At 44.7% G+C, this 15389-nt stretch overlaps 1 protein-coding gene across 1 annotated transcript in view; it reads left to right on the top strand.

Annotated features, from left to right (window-relative positions):
- Nucleotides 1-3223: 3223 nt before the first annotated feature.
- Nucleotides 3224-15389, top strand: part of SLC27A2 (solute carrier family 27 member 2) — a 60300-nt gene continuing 48134 nt past the window's right edge. Inside the window, exon 1 of the mRNA XM_049898690.1 lies at nucleotides 3224-3775. Coding sequence (XP_049754647.1) covers nucleotides 3298-3775 — 478 coding nt within the window. The 5' untranslated portion in view covers nucleotides 3224-3297. The remainder of the gene's footprint in view (nucleotides 3776-15389) is intronic.

Genomic DNA, 15389 nt, shown 5'->3' with positions numbered 1-15389 from the left:
AGTGATTAAATATTAACACCACCAACAAAAAACAGATGGACACCGTGTGCCTCAAGATGTGATAACCTTAAAAGGATACAATATCATCTATGCCAAGAATTTCTGGCCAAGAATGCATAATCTCAATCAACAGGAAACGTCAGATATGGAGGTTACATTCTACAAAAAATCAGTGTTATAAAAGACAAAGAAAGTGGAAATGTTCCATATTAAAAGCGGGTAAGGAACAAGACAATCAAATGCAATGCTAGACCCTAAACTGGATCTTGCACCGGAGGAAAAAAAAAAAAATGGTCGACTGACAAATTGGAATGTGGATATTAGCTTAATGTGCTGCATCAATGTAAATTTATGAAATTGTTAACTGTACTGTGTGTGCATAATGTATATGAAGCTATGTACATGGATATAGAAAAGGAAGGAAAGGGGGAGGGATGCAGGGAGGAAGGAAAGAAGGAAATGTTTTAAAATAGGTGAATCTGGGTAAAGGATAGGTGTTCTTGCATGATTTTTATATTTGCAATAATCTCCTCCTCCCCCCAGTAAAATTCAACATCAAATCAAAGGCATTCTTATCAGAAACTAAGTTTGAAATTATTGCCAAAAAAAAGTTTGTTTTTTTTTTGGTTTTGTTTGTTTTTAGAATCTAGTGGGAAAAGTAGACAACAGGGATGAGTAGAGAGCGAGTATCAGCAGAGAGATGGAAACTATGAGTCAAATGAAAATGCTAGAAATAAAAACAAAATATGAGAAATGAAGACTTACTTAAATACACTTATCACAGCTGAGGAAAACAAAATAAGCCTGAAAATAGGTCAATAGAAATTACTCAAACTGAAACAAAGAGGAAAAAAAAAAAGTGAATAAAAAAACATTAGAATCTGAGGAGGCATTGGAATCTGAACTAAACAGAAGGAAAGGACAGGACAAATTAATTAAGGGGCCTTACCATGTCCATAAGAACCCCTGATAGCACAATGGTTAAGTGCTTGGCTGCTAACTGAAAGGTCAGAGGTTCAAACCCATCAGCCATTTTGTGGGAGAAAGATGTAGCAGTCTGCTCCTGTAACGATTACAGCCTTGGAAACCCTATGGGGCAGTGTTCCTTTATCCCACAGGGTCGCTATGAGTTGGGATTGACTGGACAGCAGTGGGTTACAGGTTACTATGCCCTTTCAGCCCATTGGTGGTGCAAGTAGTTAAAGTGCTTGGCTGCTGCCTTAGGCTGGGTTCTCTAGAGAAGTAAAACCAGTAAAGTGTATAAATAGGGAGAGAGAGAGAGAGAGATTTATATCGAGGAAACGTGGTTGAAGAGACTGGAAAATCCCAAGTCCGTGAGTCTGACTGGAGGCTTCTCCTGGCTCACAGGCTGTGGAAACCAACGAACTCTAAGGTCAGCAGGCAAGACAGCAGGTAAGCTGCTCAGCTATAGTCCCAAGAACTAGAGGTCTGACAAACAGGAGCCAGCTGCAGGATCCGAGTAGAAAAAAGTCGACAAGACCTGCCAGAAAGTTCACCTATATTGGAAGCAGGCCACACATCCAAGGAAACTCCCTATCAACTGACTGGCTACTCACAGCAGATCCCATCACAAAGGTGATCACATTATATCAAATCTCATCATAGAATTGATCACATGATTATACAACTGCAAAACTACACCATAACTACCAAACCACTGAGAATCCTGGCTGTGCCAAGTTGCCAGGTCTTTGTCCTAAATAGTGTGGATGGGTTTGAGCCTTAACCATTGCCCCACTACGGCTCCTTGCATTACTTACTAAACCAAACCAAAACCAAACCTGTTGCCCTTGATTGACTCACAGCAACTGGACAGAACAGAGTACAATGGCCCCATACGGTTTCCAAGGATAGGCTGGTAGATTCACCTACAGACCTTTTAGTTAGCAGCTGAGCTCTTAACCACTGCTCCACCAAATCACCTCTCTAAACTTCCCTTTCTTCCTCTGTAAATGAGCATAGACGTACCAACCTTATAGGATGACTGCGAGTCTTCAAAAAATATAATACAGCGAAGCTCCTAGCTAAGGGTCTGGCACAGGGTAAGCAATTCATTACCTGTAGTTATAACAAGAAGAAAGACGGATGGCCACAGGAGAAAGTAAAAGTCAGCTTTTAGTAGTGAGTATTCTCTCTGTATAAAAGTAGTACTAAGGGAAATTAAATGAAAGGGTCACACTTCTAAAAAAATGGCATTTGAGAAATGATAGCCAACTGCATTTACTTTCCTCTGTATTGCACTATTACCTGACAGAGCCACTTTTGAACTGGACTGACAATATCAGAGAATCTTCCACACAGGAAGGAAAATCACTTCACAGAACAAAATAATTAGAGCAAATCAAAATAATCCCGGAGATAGATTTTATGTGGCCAGGTGTAGCGGTACTTCTTGCCACATCAGGTCTCGCTGGGCCAGAAGGGGCCAACTAGGACCAGAGCGCCCGGTCCTCACCGACCGCCCGCCCAGGGGCTGGGGTGAGCTGGACGCGACTACCGCGGGCGCTTTCGTTCAACCTTGAAGCTTTCACCGGAGGAGACTTCCCGGCAATTGTGCCGGGAGGGGCGGAGGAACAAAAGTGAAACAAAGAAAACAGGTAGAACCCCTTGGGACCAGGAAGGAGAGATGGGACTCTGGTTTGGCAGTAGCAGCTGGTACCAACTATTAGCAAATAATAGGGCTGTCTCACATGTATAAAGCACTTTATCGATAATAACAATAACTCCTGTCTATAAGACACTCGATTCGTGGTAACAATAAATAGCAATATCCCTACGCGTTGCATGCCAGCCTTCTGTCTCGGCATCCACGAAGTGCGTCTCAGCATCACCATTTGGTAAGAAGTCTGTGGCTCCGAGGGGTAAAGTTGTTTGAGCACAACACAGGGAGTCCAGACTGGACCCCGGACCTCCCAACTCCGGCGGAGCGGTAGCCACGACCTCGAGAGCCGCAGAGCCGCCTTCCCGGCTGGGGGGGACGCAGGGGCGGGGTGAGAGTGCAGGTGGCTGCGCCCCGCGAGGGGGCGGGCTGAGCCGGCAGGTCCCAGGGGTACCCGGGCCGCCCCGAGGACTTCACCCGCCCTGCGCGAGAAGCCTGCAGCGGTGCCGACAGCCCAGACGCTCCGCTGTCGGTCAGCCTCGCCGCGATCCGCCGGTCCCGCCGTCCTGCGCCTCCGCGCAGCCTGCCGCCGTCTACCCCGAGCCCGCCCCACCGCCGCGCTGCACGCCCGAGGTGCGCCCTCTGCCCTCACGGGGTCACCGGGCCCCGCCGCCATTATGCTGCCGGCCATTTACACCGTTTTGGCGGGGCTGCTGCTCCTGCCGCTGCTGGTGAACGTGTGCTGTCCGTACTTCTTCCAGGACGTGGGCTACTTCCTGCGGGTGGCCGGCGTGGCCCGGCGGGTGCGCAGCTACGGGCGGCGGCGGCCAGTGCGCACCATCCTACAGGTTTTCCTGGAGAAAGTGCGCCAGACGCCACACAAGCCTTTTCTGCTCTTCCGCGATGAGACGCTCACCTACGCGCAGGTGGACCGGCGCAGCAATCAGGTGGCACGGGCGCTGCGCGAACACCTCGGCCTGCGCCAGGGGGACTGCGTGGCGCTCTTTATGGGCAACGAGCCGGCCTACGTGTGGCTGTGGCTGGGTCTGGCCAAACTGGGCTGTCCCATGGCGTGTTTGAACTACAACATCCGCGCCAAGTCCCTGTTGCACTGCTTCCAGTGCTGCGGGGCGAAGGTGCTGCTGGCCTCGCCAGGTGAGCCCCGGGGACACGCCCTGCCCTGCACTGGGCATCAACAGCAGCATGATGTACGGAGGTCGATGAGGAACGTTCTGATCGGAACTGGGGGGGGGAGGGGGAGGGAGGGAGTGACAAAGTTTCCGTGAAACTCTCATTCATGATCTTTGTTGTTGTTGCTGTTAGGTGCTTTAAAATCGGTTCCGACTCATAGCGACTCCATGTACAACGGAACGAAACACTACCCGGTCCTGCGCCATCCTCACAATTGTCGTTATACTTGAGCCTATTGTTGCAGCTACTGTGTCAGTGCATCTCCTTGAGGGTTTTCCTTGCTGACCCTGTATCAAGCATGCTGTCCTTCTCCAAGGACTGATCCCTTCTGATAACATGTCCAAAGTACGTGAGACGAAGTCTTGCCATCCTTCCTTTTGGCTGTCTGTGGTGTATTCAATATTCTTCTTCTGTCTTCCTTATTCATTGCCCAGCTTTTGCATGCATATGGGGTGATTGAAAACACCCTGATCATTAGAACAATTGTTGAAGCTTATTCTGTGCCAGGCACTGTTAAGCACTATACATGCAGTATTGGTTTTTATTCTCATGACAGGCAGGATTTACTATCTGGCTTTTATAGATGAGGCCACTGAGGCCCAGGAGAGGAGAAGCTGCATGTCCCAAGTCACAGAGCTGGATGGAGGAGGTTAGAGGAGGGGGTGAAAGGGCTACCGACCTCCAGTCCAAACTCTTCACCAGTACTTACAGCATCACCGTTTAAAGGCAGAGGGTCTTGAGTGTAAAAGCCCGTGGATCCCAAGAGGTTGTTCTCACCTTTGCTGCTTGATTGTGTGACCTTGGGAAAATCACTTCACCTGTTCCTTGGTTGCCGCTTCTATAATAAGGTAGCCTTCACAGCTGCTTCCAGCTCTCAAGTGCAGTTAGCATCCCTGGCTTCTCACTGCAGAGAAGGTGACCCCACCTGATCCCCAAGGAGACTTTGGGAATCTGCTGCAGTGCTCCTGTGAGCTCCCAGTGCACTTCTAGTGATAGTGGGACTCCTTCAGGCCTACAGTTGCCTCCTGCCCTGCCACATTTCATCCGGGCTTGAAATGGTAACTTCTTGCTAAAGTGGTGATCCTGGCAAGGATCAATCGGAGAACCTGTTACCCACAGGCAGCTGGTTTTTCCTTCCCAGAGGGCTAGTTTTTGCACTTAAGTAAGGACCAGAGAGGTTGCCTCTTGCTCTCTTAGTAAGAGGAAGCCTAACCAGGTATGGCCTGAAAGACATGCATGATGAGATGGGGGCATAGGAAGTCAGGAAAGCTCACCTTTCTGGAATGCCTTTCTATGCCAAGCTCTGTGCTGGGTGCTTTTATTACCTTGGGAGATAATGTATCATTATCCCCCATTATACAGTTGACGAAACTGAGGCTTGAAATTCCAGCCTGGGTCTGTCCAACTCCAAAGCCCATGCTCTTTCCCTGCCTCATGCTGCCTTCCTCTACACAGATGTAGTGTTGGAGTTGGAAAAGATCAAGCATCCATCAGGTCCATGCCTTCACTTCATAGCTGGGGAAACTCAGGCAAGCTCAGCAGTTTGCCTGTAGTCACAGGAGGATGAGATGTCAGCTCACTTGTGGGAAACCAGGAAGCTTTCACACCTGTTTTATGGGACATTAAAAAAAAAAAAAAATGAAGGCTTTGTATAAAACTTTAAGAGGGGGTGAGGGAGAACAGTGTTAAAGGCAGCCAAATTATTTGATGCGGGGGTACTTCAATAAATGTGTTTTCAACTACCTAATAATTCCTGGTTGTCTGGGAAAAAAGAGAACCTCCCTACTTAGTAACTGGAAGACTCTCGTAAGCGGTTTACTTAATCTGCTGACTTCAAGAGAAATACTGGCGCAGTGACCTTTGTACCACCTCAGGAGATATTTAAATACCATTTGCCTCCATGTTTAGTGTCCCAGATGCCAGTGAGGCAGATCAGAGAGCTTGGAGTTTTATTGAAAAGGAAGCCCAGTTTTAAGTGACTGTAATACAGTTTCAAGAGTCCCTGGGTAGCACAAACAATTAACTCAGCTGCTAACCAAAAGGTTGGAGTTTTGAGTCTACCCAGAGGTACCTTGGAAGAGAGGTCTGGTGATCTACTCCAAAAAAAATCAGCCACTGAAAATTCTATGGAGCTCGGTTCTACTCTGCTGCACATGGAATTTCCACGAGTCAGAAACGGTTCCATGGCAAAAAAAACTCCATGCGTTTTTTGTTTGTTTGATTGGTTGGTTTTGAATAGAGTGTCAGTCTTTAATATAGAGTTATAATAGAGGCTGTAACAGAGTTCTGTAATATAGTCAGTCACCAGATACCTCCCTCCCCATCCAGGCAGTGGTCTTCTGCCATAGAACATTGTTTGGGTCAGTGTCCATGGAGAGTGTAATGAAATTCTGTATTCAAATCAAACCTGAACCAGACTCTCAGTGGACCCAAGGTACTCTCTGGCAGTAAACTGGCCTTTGACACAGGTCAGACCTTTGGAAACACTCAGTTTTCTCATCATTGGGATAGCGTTGTATAAACAATGCAGAATTACACTCTCACCTGAAAAGATACTGTAAAGGTGGTTGCGTGTTTAGGAAATGTGCCTATGTGTATTTTGTTGAATGGACAGATTCTTAGAATTCTTTGAAATTAGACTTGGAAGGGATCTTAGAGATTCTAATCTTATAATTCTCAAACTTTAATGAGTGTTATATTTGAATAAAAAAGTTCAGAAAAGAAACTATAATAAGCCTAAGACTCATCGGGGAAGCTTATTTTTAAAACCAGATTCCTGAGCTCCATACCCAAAAACATTGGTTCAGTAGAACTGTGCTGGGGCCCAGGATTGTATATTTTTGTAACAAGCCCACCCCCCTGCCCCACCCCCAGATGCTTTTGAAGCAGATGGCCTGAGAGCCAGGCTTTAAGAAACAACCAGTCTTGTTTCATCCAGTCATTTTATAGATGAACAAAGGTCAGAGATGTGATAGCCATTGCCGAGAGTCACGTGGCTAATTAGCAACAGAGATCTGGGACCAGAAGCCATGTGTTTTTCTCACCATCCAGGGCACCTTTTATTATATCACACCATCTGAACATTGGACATAAAGGCGAGAAACTTTAGAAACCATGGGGTGGTGACAGTTCAACGGAGCTTGATTCTGTACTTTGAATTTTAGTCTCAGGACGTGTGGGCTAGTAAGAGCTCTTGAGCTCCAACTCTGTCGGTTCTGGAGTATGTAATGGATATGTTACATGCCCTTAAGGAGCTCTGTAAATATTATTTCTCATGCCTAAGTTTTTAACAAAGTTTGAGATTATGTTCTTTATCAAGAAAATGAGCAAGAGATAGTCTGTATTCCTCTTTAAAGGCAGATCTATGTATTTTAACAAGTATTGAGCAGATAATAAGGTGGACAGCTCCTGCCAAAAATCAAGACGCTTTACCAAAACTTGTACCTAGATGACAAGTACAGAGAGTTGGGAATCCCAGAATCCCAATACAATTCTTTTCATTTTGTAGTAGTTCCCATACCTATTTGCCCAATTATAGCTTATCCTTTAATTATTTGGTGTTATTTCTTTTATTACTGTGTCAGATATTTTTATGTCTCCACATAGTGTGTCCCTATAGGGTCACTATGAGTTGGAATTGACTTGATGGCAATGAGTTTTATGGGACATAGTGTTTATAATGATCATGTTAATAGCTTCATGTGAATCTATCATTTTAACTCCCCTCATGTTAGACGTTTAAGTCGTTTCTAGTTTCTTGCTTGAAGAAAATACTACAGTGAACACCTTGTTTTGCTTTATTCTGTGAGGAAACATTTATCTGTGTGAGATAATGAGGTCAAATGTACGAATTTCTTTATGTTTTGATGTAGATACTGCTTTATTACTTTCCAAAAGTGTTTTGTCATCATGAGAAGTAAATAAGTACGTAAACCATTTAGAAATTTGCTGACACCTGCTGCATGAATTGAGGTTATAATAATAGCATGTTAGAGCCAAAGAGTCCTTCCAGAAAGCCCCACCTTCTGCTTTTGTGGATAAAGTAACTGCGGCCTGGAAAGTTGACATGATTTGTCCTGCGTCATGCAGAGAACAGCAGGGGAAGCCTGGGTCCTAGTCCTCCTAAGCCAGCGCTTTTTCCTCAGTACTGCCCTGAATCTCCTATACCCAACCAAAAAAACCAAACCCACTGCCGTCGAGTCTATTCCAACTCATAGTGACCCTTAGGACAGAGTAGGACTGCCCCACGGAGTTTCCAGGGAGCGTCTGGCAGATTTGAACTCCTGACCTCTTGGTTAGCGGCTGTAGCACTTAGCCACTGTGCCACCAGGGTTTCCGAATCTCCTGTACCACACCCTGTCTCAGTAGGTGTGTGATAACCAACGGCATGTGATTCACCTCTGTCTGCCCCAGTCTCTGTACTTCACCATCTTCGGCATGGGAGTAGGAGGCTGCAGAGAATGAATCAGCAAGAACCTTGCTTTGTTAGAGGAGGTATAAGTGCTATAGGAGCTCACAGGCATGAAACTTCACCCAGAAGGAGGGTCAGAGAGCCTTTTCTTGGCTACTACGTCTTAGCTGAAAATTTAATGACTGAAAAGTATTTAGGTGCAGAGCAAGTAGGTACCATATGCAGGAGTTCAGAGGAAATGGTATTGATTGATGCCTTTGAATTGCGGTGTTGGCGAAGAATATTGAACATACCATGAAATGCCAGAAGAATGAATAAATCCGTCTTGGAAGAAGTACAGACAGAATGCTCCTTAGAAGTGAGGACGGTGAGACTTCGACTCACTTACTTCGGTCATGTTATAAGGAAGAACCAGTCCTTGGAGAAGCATATCATGTTTGGTAAAGTAGAGGGCCAGCGAAAAAGAGGAAGACCCTCAGTGATGGATTGACAGAGTGGCTGCAACACCGGGCTCAAACAGCAACAATTGTGAGGATGGGGCAGAACTGGGCAGTGTTTCATTCTGTTGTACCTAGGGTCGCTATGAGTCAGCACCAACTTGACAGCACCTAACAGCAACACCCTTCCTGTAAGAAAGAACAGGATAAAAAAAAAAAAAAAAAATGCACAGGTAGGCAACTGCTCATTTGTGCAATAGAAATTAAAGAAAAATAAACTGAGCATGTTAACTACTGTGCCGCCAGGGCTCTTCTTCTGGAGTACAGAGATCAAAAACTCGGGGCATAAAAGGGACTTGTGAGCCTTGTTGACCTCTGACTGAGGGCAGTAGGAAGCTACTGGAGTGTTTGAAGCAGGGAGAAGCATTTCAGAAGGACCGCTCTGGGGAGTGGATTAGAGGGAAGTTGAGAAGTGGTTGCACAATCAATGCGAGAGATAATGTTGTTGTTAGGTGCCATCAAGCCAATTCCAGCTCTAAGCAACCCCATGTGCCAGAGCAGAACTGCCCCACAGGGTTTTCTGGGCTGTAATCTTTACAGAAGCAGGTGGCCAGGCCTTTCTCCTGCAGAGCCGCTGGGTGGGCTCAAACCACCAACCTTTCGGTTGGCAGCTGAGCACTTAACCATTGTGCCACTCGTGCTCCCTAAGAGATAATGGGGGCCTGAACTTGTAGGAGAGTCCTTCACTTACTCCATTTTCCAGCCCCATTCAGTGCAGTTGACTTAGAGAAGAGGATGTTGTTAGCTGCCATCATGTCTGCTCCAACTCCTGGTGACCTTATGTAAACAGAGCAAAATGTTGCCCAGTACTGCGTCATTCTCATAATCACCAGCAGGTTAAGAGTCCAGTGTTGCAGCTCTTGTGCTAATTCACAGAAGATTATAGAGAGAAATAAAGGCTTTCTTTGGGTATTTGAAATAAAAGCTGTCTTTAGGTCATACTGTTTCTGAAGCCATGAAGAGGACCCGTAGGTCAAGTTACAAAGGAGGCAGATTATCTTCACCGTAAGGCAGAATTCAGTTAGAACCCCGCAGCAGTGGTCTGAGCCCAGCATGGTTCATGCAGAGGATGAATGATTTCTGTCGGGGAAGTGTAAAGGAAATTCTTGAATGTAGATAACTTTTAAGATCCCTCCCACCTCTCCACTTTCATGATTTGTGTCTCTGCCCACAGTGGACCAACGGCCAGAGCTCTCTGGCATCACCAGCCTGTGAAAGACAAGCCCCCACCCATCCACCTCTTCCCTCCTTCGTTCTAGAACTACCCTTTGGCGGGATATTTGTCTGTGGGCTACGCCAACCCTCATAGGCATTTATGAACTGAGGTTCTCTATCACCCACGCAGTGTCAAATGGCTCTACTTTTCACCAAGCACGAAATACCTAAACATTCTAACTTTGGGAAAGTGTATATAAAAGAACATTTTAAATGCAAGCTGTCAGTGAAGAGGCTGCAGCAAATTGACAAACAAGAACTGTGTTCCAGTATAAAGTTTGATGCAGGGCTTTAAAACTTCTGAAGTTTAAATACTTTAAAATGTTTTAAACCCTGATGTATTCAGTTACTGGATTTAAAATTAAATGGATAAAATTACTTCTGTACAATTAAGGTAGTAGCAACTATATATCCAACAGTGCCTCAAGAGTGAAGTGATCTACAGGCCATCAGTAAGCTAAAGGGTTACACAGAAGAGGTAGACAGTTTAATAATGTGCTTTAATGCATTGTTTAAAAGTTTTTTAAATGATAAAATACAATTGATAGAGTTAAAACCCAAATTATCCCCACACATCAACAAATGGTGAAAACAGGACTGATCTTAAAGTGACGAGATGTGAATACAGAGCTCCGTACCAGCTTGTACAGCAAGTCGCTTAACCTCGCTGAGCCTTTCCTCATTTGCAGAAACAGGCTTATTGGGCTCTAATCACAGGGTGGTTGTGAAAATTATGTTAAACGCTGTGTGTAAAGCCACTATACAAACTGTTCTGTACAAATGAAAAATTTTTAATCTTTGATATTAGTAAGAATGAGAGGTGTAGTGGATACTGTGATGCACTGCCTAGATTCCTCCTTCAGGACTGAGCTACTCATCCCTAAACTGCTGGGAGTGTTGGAGCTGACAGCTATCAGCCGAGACCCTTTCCAGGACTTGCCCTTGACTGAAGCGAACTGCTTTGGCCAAGGTCAGGTACCACCACCCCCAATGTGCATCCAATAACTGGCTAATGCTGGGACATAAAGGCAAAGCCCACTTCCTTTAGTTAGGAACAACCCTGAAGGACCGTCTGAGCTCCAGACTTCCTGTAGGATCAGAGAACAGCTGAAGGAAGCTGCTGCCTTGACTGCATTACAGTTCAATTTGTCGCTTCATCCAATCTTGCTTCCCTTACAGCCTCACGGGTGCTGTTCTCAAGAGTACTCCTGCATGCAAATTTCATAGGAAGCCAACCTGTAACAAGTAGAATTATTTGAGCTTATATGTCTAGTTGGAATCCCTGGGTGGTACAGGTAGTTAATATGTTCAGCTGCTAACCAAAAAGTCAGTGGTTTGAGTCCACCCAGATGAGCCTCAGAAGAAAGGCCTGGTGATCTGCTTCTGAAAAGTCAGCCATTGACAACTCTCATGGGGTCACCATGAATCGGAGTTGACTCCATGACAACTGGTTTATATGTCTGGTTGGATGCCATTCTTAGGTAAGCAGACTTCACAATAAGAATTACAAAAAATTCATGTGTGAAGGAGAAAACATGTAGGCCTGGTCATGTATATAAAAGACTTAAGGAAGAAAAGACATTAAATACCAAATAAATGGCTGATTGGCAGCTTTCACGACTAGAATTTTTGTTCAGTTGTCAGTTTTCATGTCAGCATCTTTAGTTTAAAGGAAGAACGGCTGCCAAGGTGAGTTCTAATATGGTGAGCCACTGGAACCTCAAAGCCAATGCTTGGATGACAAATTCTACACCAACAGCCTGGAGGGGATGGAGGGAAACTGGGCTATGCGATGGCCTTCTCTTCCCATGAAATGACTTCTGTAAAAGAGCAGGAATCACAGACTAAATTCCTGTAGGGAACATGAATGAAGTAGAAGATGCCTGATGCTAAGTTGATTGAATTGTGGTCAAGTGTGACACCTACTTAGTTACAGTTCCCTTTGTTTTTATTATTAACCAAAACCCGTTGTCATCAAGTTGATTCCTACTCATAGTGACTGTATAGGGCAGAGTAGAGCTGCTCCATAGGGTTCCCAAGGCTGTTACCGTTAAGGAAGCAGACCGCCACACCGTTCTTCACAGAGTGGCTAGTGGGTTCCAGCTGCCAACCTTTTGGTTAGCAGCCAAGCACTTAAACATTGTGCCACCAGGGCTCCTGATTTTATTATTACTATGATTAATTTTTTTTTAATTTTAGAGCTATGACTGATACCTGAGTACATTTTCCTTTGAAATTTTACAGAAAAGGCTAAAGTCCCCTTTAATCCATCCCTTTTATCAAGTCAGCTATTGAATCCTATCAGTTCTACCTCAAAAAAAAAAATAATCTGTTGCCATCGAGTGGATTCCGACTCATAGTGACCCTATAGGACAGAGTAAAACTGCCCCATAGCGTTTCCAAGGAGCGGCTAGTGAGTTCAAACTGCCAGCCTTTTGGTTAGCAGCCGAGCTCTTCTGCCTCCCAAAAAAACCCAAAATCCAAACCCATTGCCATCGAGTTGATTCTGATTCATAACGACCTTATAGGACAGAGTAGAACCACCCCATACGGTTTCCAAGGAGTGCCTGGTGGATTTGAACTGCCAGCCTTGTGGTTAGCAGCTATAGTTCTTAACCAGGGTTTCCTCTACCTCCCAAACATCTCTTAAATACACCCACTTGTCTCCACCACTGTTACTACCCTAGTGCAGACAAGCTTCATCTACCAACTAGATATTCGTTAAACCCTCCTCACTGGTCTCCCTACCTCTGGTCTTGCTCCCTTGTATTAGTTTCCGAGGATTGCTGTAACAAAGAACTACTAACTGGATGGTTAAAACAACAGAGATTTCTTCTCAGCTCTGGAAACTAGAAATTTGAAATCAAGGTGTTGGCAGCGGAGGCTCTGGGGGAAATCTGTTCCACGCCTGTCACCTAATTCCTGGTAGTTTCCTGCAATCCTTGGCATTCTTTGGCTTATAGTGGCATTACTGCAGTCTCTGTCTTCACATGGCATTCTCCTCTGTGTGCATCCATGTCCAAATTTACCTCTTTATAAGGAAACCAGTTGTATTGGGCCACCCTAATTCAGTATAACCTCATCTTAACTCTATTTCCAAATAAGGTCAATAATCACAAGTTCCGGGTGGACATGAATTGTTCAACCCAGCACACCTATCCAATCCATTTACCTGATATAAGCCAGGCCCTCAGTGACCTGGTCCCTACCTTCTCTTAATTTTCTTCCCCTCCGATCCTGCATGCACATCAGCCAGCTTTCACTTTTTTTAGCTACTTTAGTGCCATGCTGTTTTGCCTCTGAGTCTTTGCATAAACTATTCCCTCGACCAAAAACAAACTCGGCCAGTCTCAGTTGATTCTCATCTCACCAACTCCTGTTCATATTTCAGTTTCGTTCATATTTCAGTTTAGTTCATATTGCAGTTTAGACAGTACTTCCTCTGCCTTGTCTTTGTCCCTTTCTCATGTGCTCCCCAAGCACCTCCTTCCCCTGTTGACACTTTATTTTAATCAATTTTTTGGTCTCCCCCATCCCCCATTTGATCAAGGCTATATGAATTCAGGGACAGTGTCTGTCTTGCTCTCTGTTGTATCCAGCGCCTGGAACTATGCCTTGTACATAGTGGGCACTCCTTAAGTAGGTGTTGAATAAATGTTGGAAAGAAGGAAGGGAGGGAAGAAAAGAGGGAGAGTGACAAGGAGGAAGGGAGACTTTTTAATTCTTAAGTTGTGGTAGTTATTTAATTTACCTCTGTGGTCCTTGTACAAAAGGCATACCCGTGTCATAGAAATTATTGTATTTTGCATGATATTTTTTTGAGGTTTATAATCTCCACACTATTTTAAGATCTGCACCCTTTAAATCAGCAACTATAGCCTATTCTTTTGTCTCTTCCACATTAACTAATAGAATACTTTGTGCGTATTCTTTCAACTGTAAACATATATTGAGCATTTACCTAAGGTTGGTAGTGCAAAGATGATTAAGTTATGATCCCCTAATATCAAAGATTAACTTATCTTGTAGGGGAGAAAAAGAATTGAACCATTGCCACACTGTGTAATATATATCCTGATGGAGGTATGTATGTGCAGAGTCCTATTGGATCCTAAGAAGGAAGCACCTAACTTTGTAGGGGAAGGGAAGACAACAGAAGAGAAGTGTCACCTAGGCTGATTTTTAAAGGATGAGCAGGAGTTTTCCAGATGAAAAGGGGGTGGAAGGACATTCCAAGAAGATGAAACAACCTGGAAAAATGCCATGAGACTTGAGAGTACGGGTACATTCAGGGACTTCACATAGATCAATGTGATCAGAAGAAAAGAGACGAGATAGAAGAGTCAGAGATATCATCAGAAAGGTCAGCAGGGATTAGACTGTGAAGTAGCTACTGAAGGATTTTAAACAAGGGGTAACAAGAACTCAGGCAGTAGTAAAGCTGATAAATTGGAAGTCGGGAGAGGTTAGAGGCAGTGAGATGGGACGGGAGGCTATTTTAAAAATCCAGGTAAGAGATAATGAGAGCCTGAAGCAAGGCAGTGGCAGGGGATTGGATGCTACCACTTCAGGTTTCTATAATATTGTGATAGTTAAGGTTGTGTGTCAACTTGGCTGGGCCATGATTCTCAGTGGTTTGTAAGTTATGATGTAGTTTGGCAGTCGTATGAAGATGTGATCACCTCCATGATGAGATCTGATATGATGTGATCACCTCCATGATAGGATCTGCTGTGAGTAGCCAATCAGTTAAAAGGGAGTTTCCTGGGGGTGTTGCCTGCATTCAATATAGGTGGACTTTATGGCAAGCCTTTTGCTTGCTCTGGATCCTGCAACTGGCTCTGATCATCTGACCTCCAGTTCTTGGGACTTGAGCTAGCAGCTTGACTGCCGAACTTGGTCAACAACCTCTGCAGGTTGGATCTTGAATTTGCAGCTACGTGAGTCAGCAGAAGCCTCCAGCCTGATCCACGGACTTGGGACTTTCCAACCTCTAAAGCTGTGTGAGCCATTTACTTGATATAAATACCTACCCCCCGCCATGTATATGTGTATATATATATGATTCACTGGTTTTGCTTCTCTAGAGAACCTAGCATAAGACATTTGGTACCAAGAGAAAAAAAATAGTAAGGATGAGTTTTCTAAATTGGTTCTCAATGCTTGTTAATCTTAAAGATGTTGATGACTCTGCTTCCAGTAGTAAAGCAGGCCCTGCTACTCCATGGTGTGACGTGGCAATACACACATGGCAAAGTATCATCACCAATAGATCAGGTATGTTTGGTACCTTTCTACAATTTTGTCATAATGAGAAATGTAATGAAACTGGTTGGTTGGTCCTACTTTCACTAGACAAAGTGGGGAAAGAAATAGATGAGCTCAGGGCTTCAGAGTCAAAGCTCAATTTCACAGCTTCCACTTGTGCCTTGAAAGAAAGCCTTATTTCTTGTAG

The sequence above is a fragment of the Elephas maximus genome, chromosome 10 (assembly GCF_024166365.1).
Source record: "Elephas maximus indicus isolate mEleMax1 chromosome 10, mEleMax1 primary haplotype, whole genome shotgun sequence".
Classification (NCBI taxonomy): domain Eukaryota; kingdom Metazoa; phylum Chordata; class Mammalia; order Proboscidea; family Elephantidae; genus Elephas; species Elephas maximus.
Note: the sequence above shows the minus strand (reverse complement) of the source record. Positions and strands in the feature narration are given on the sequence as shown.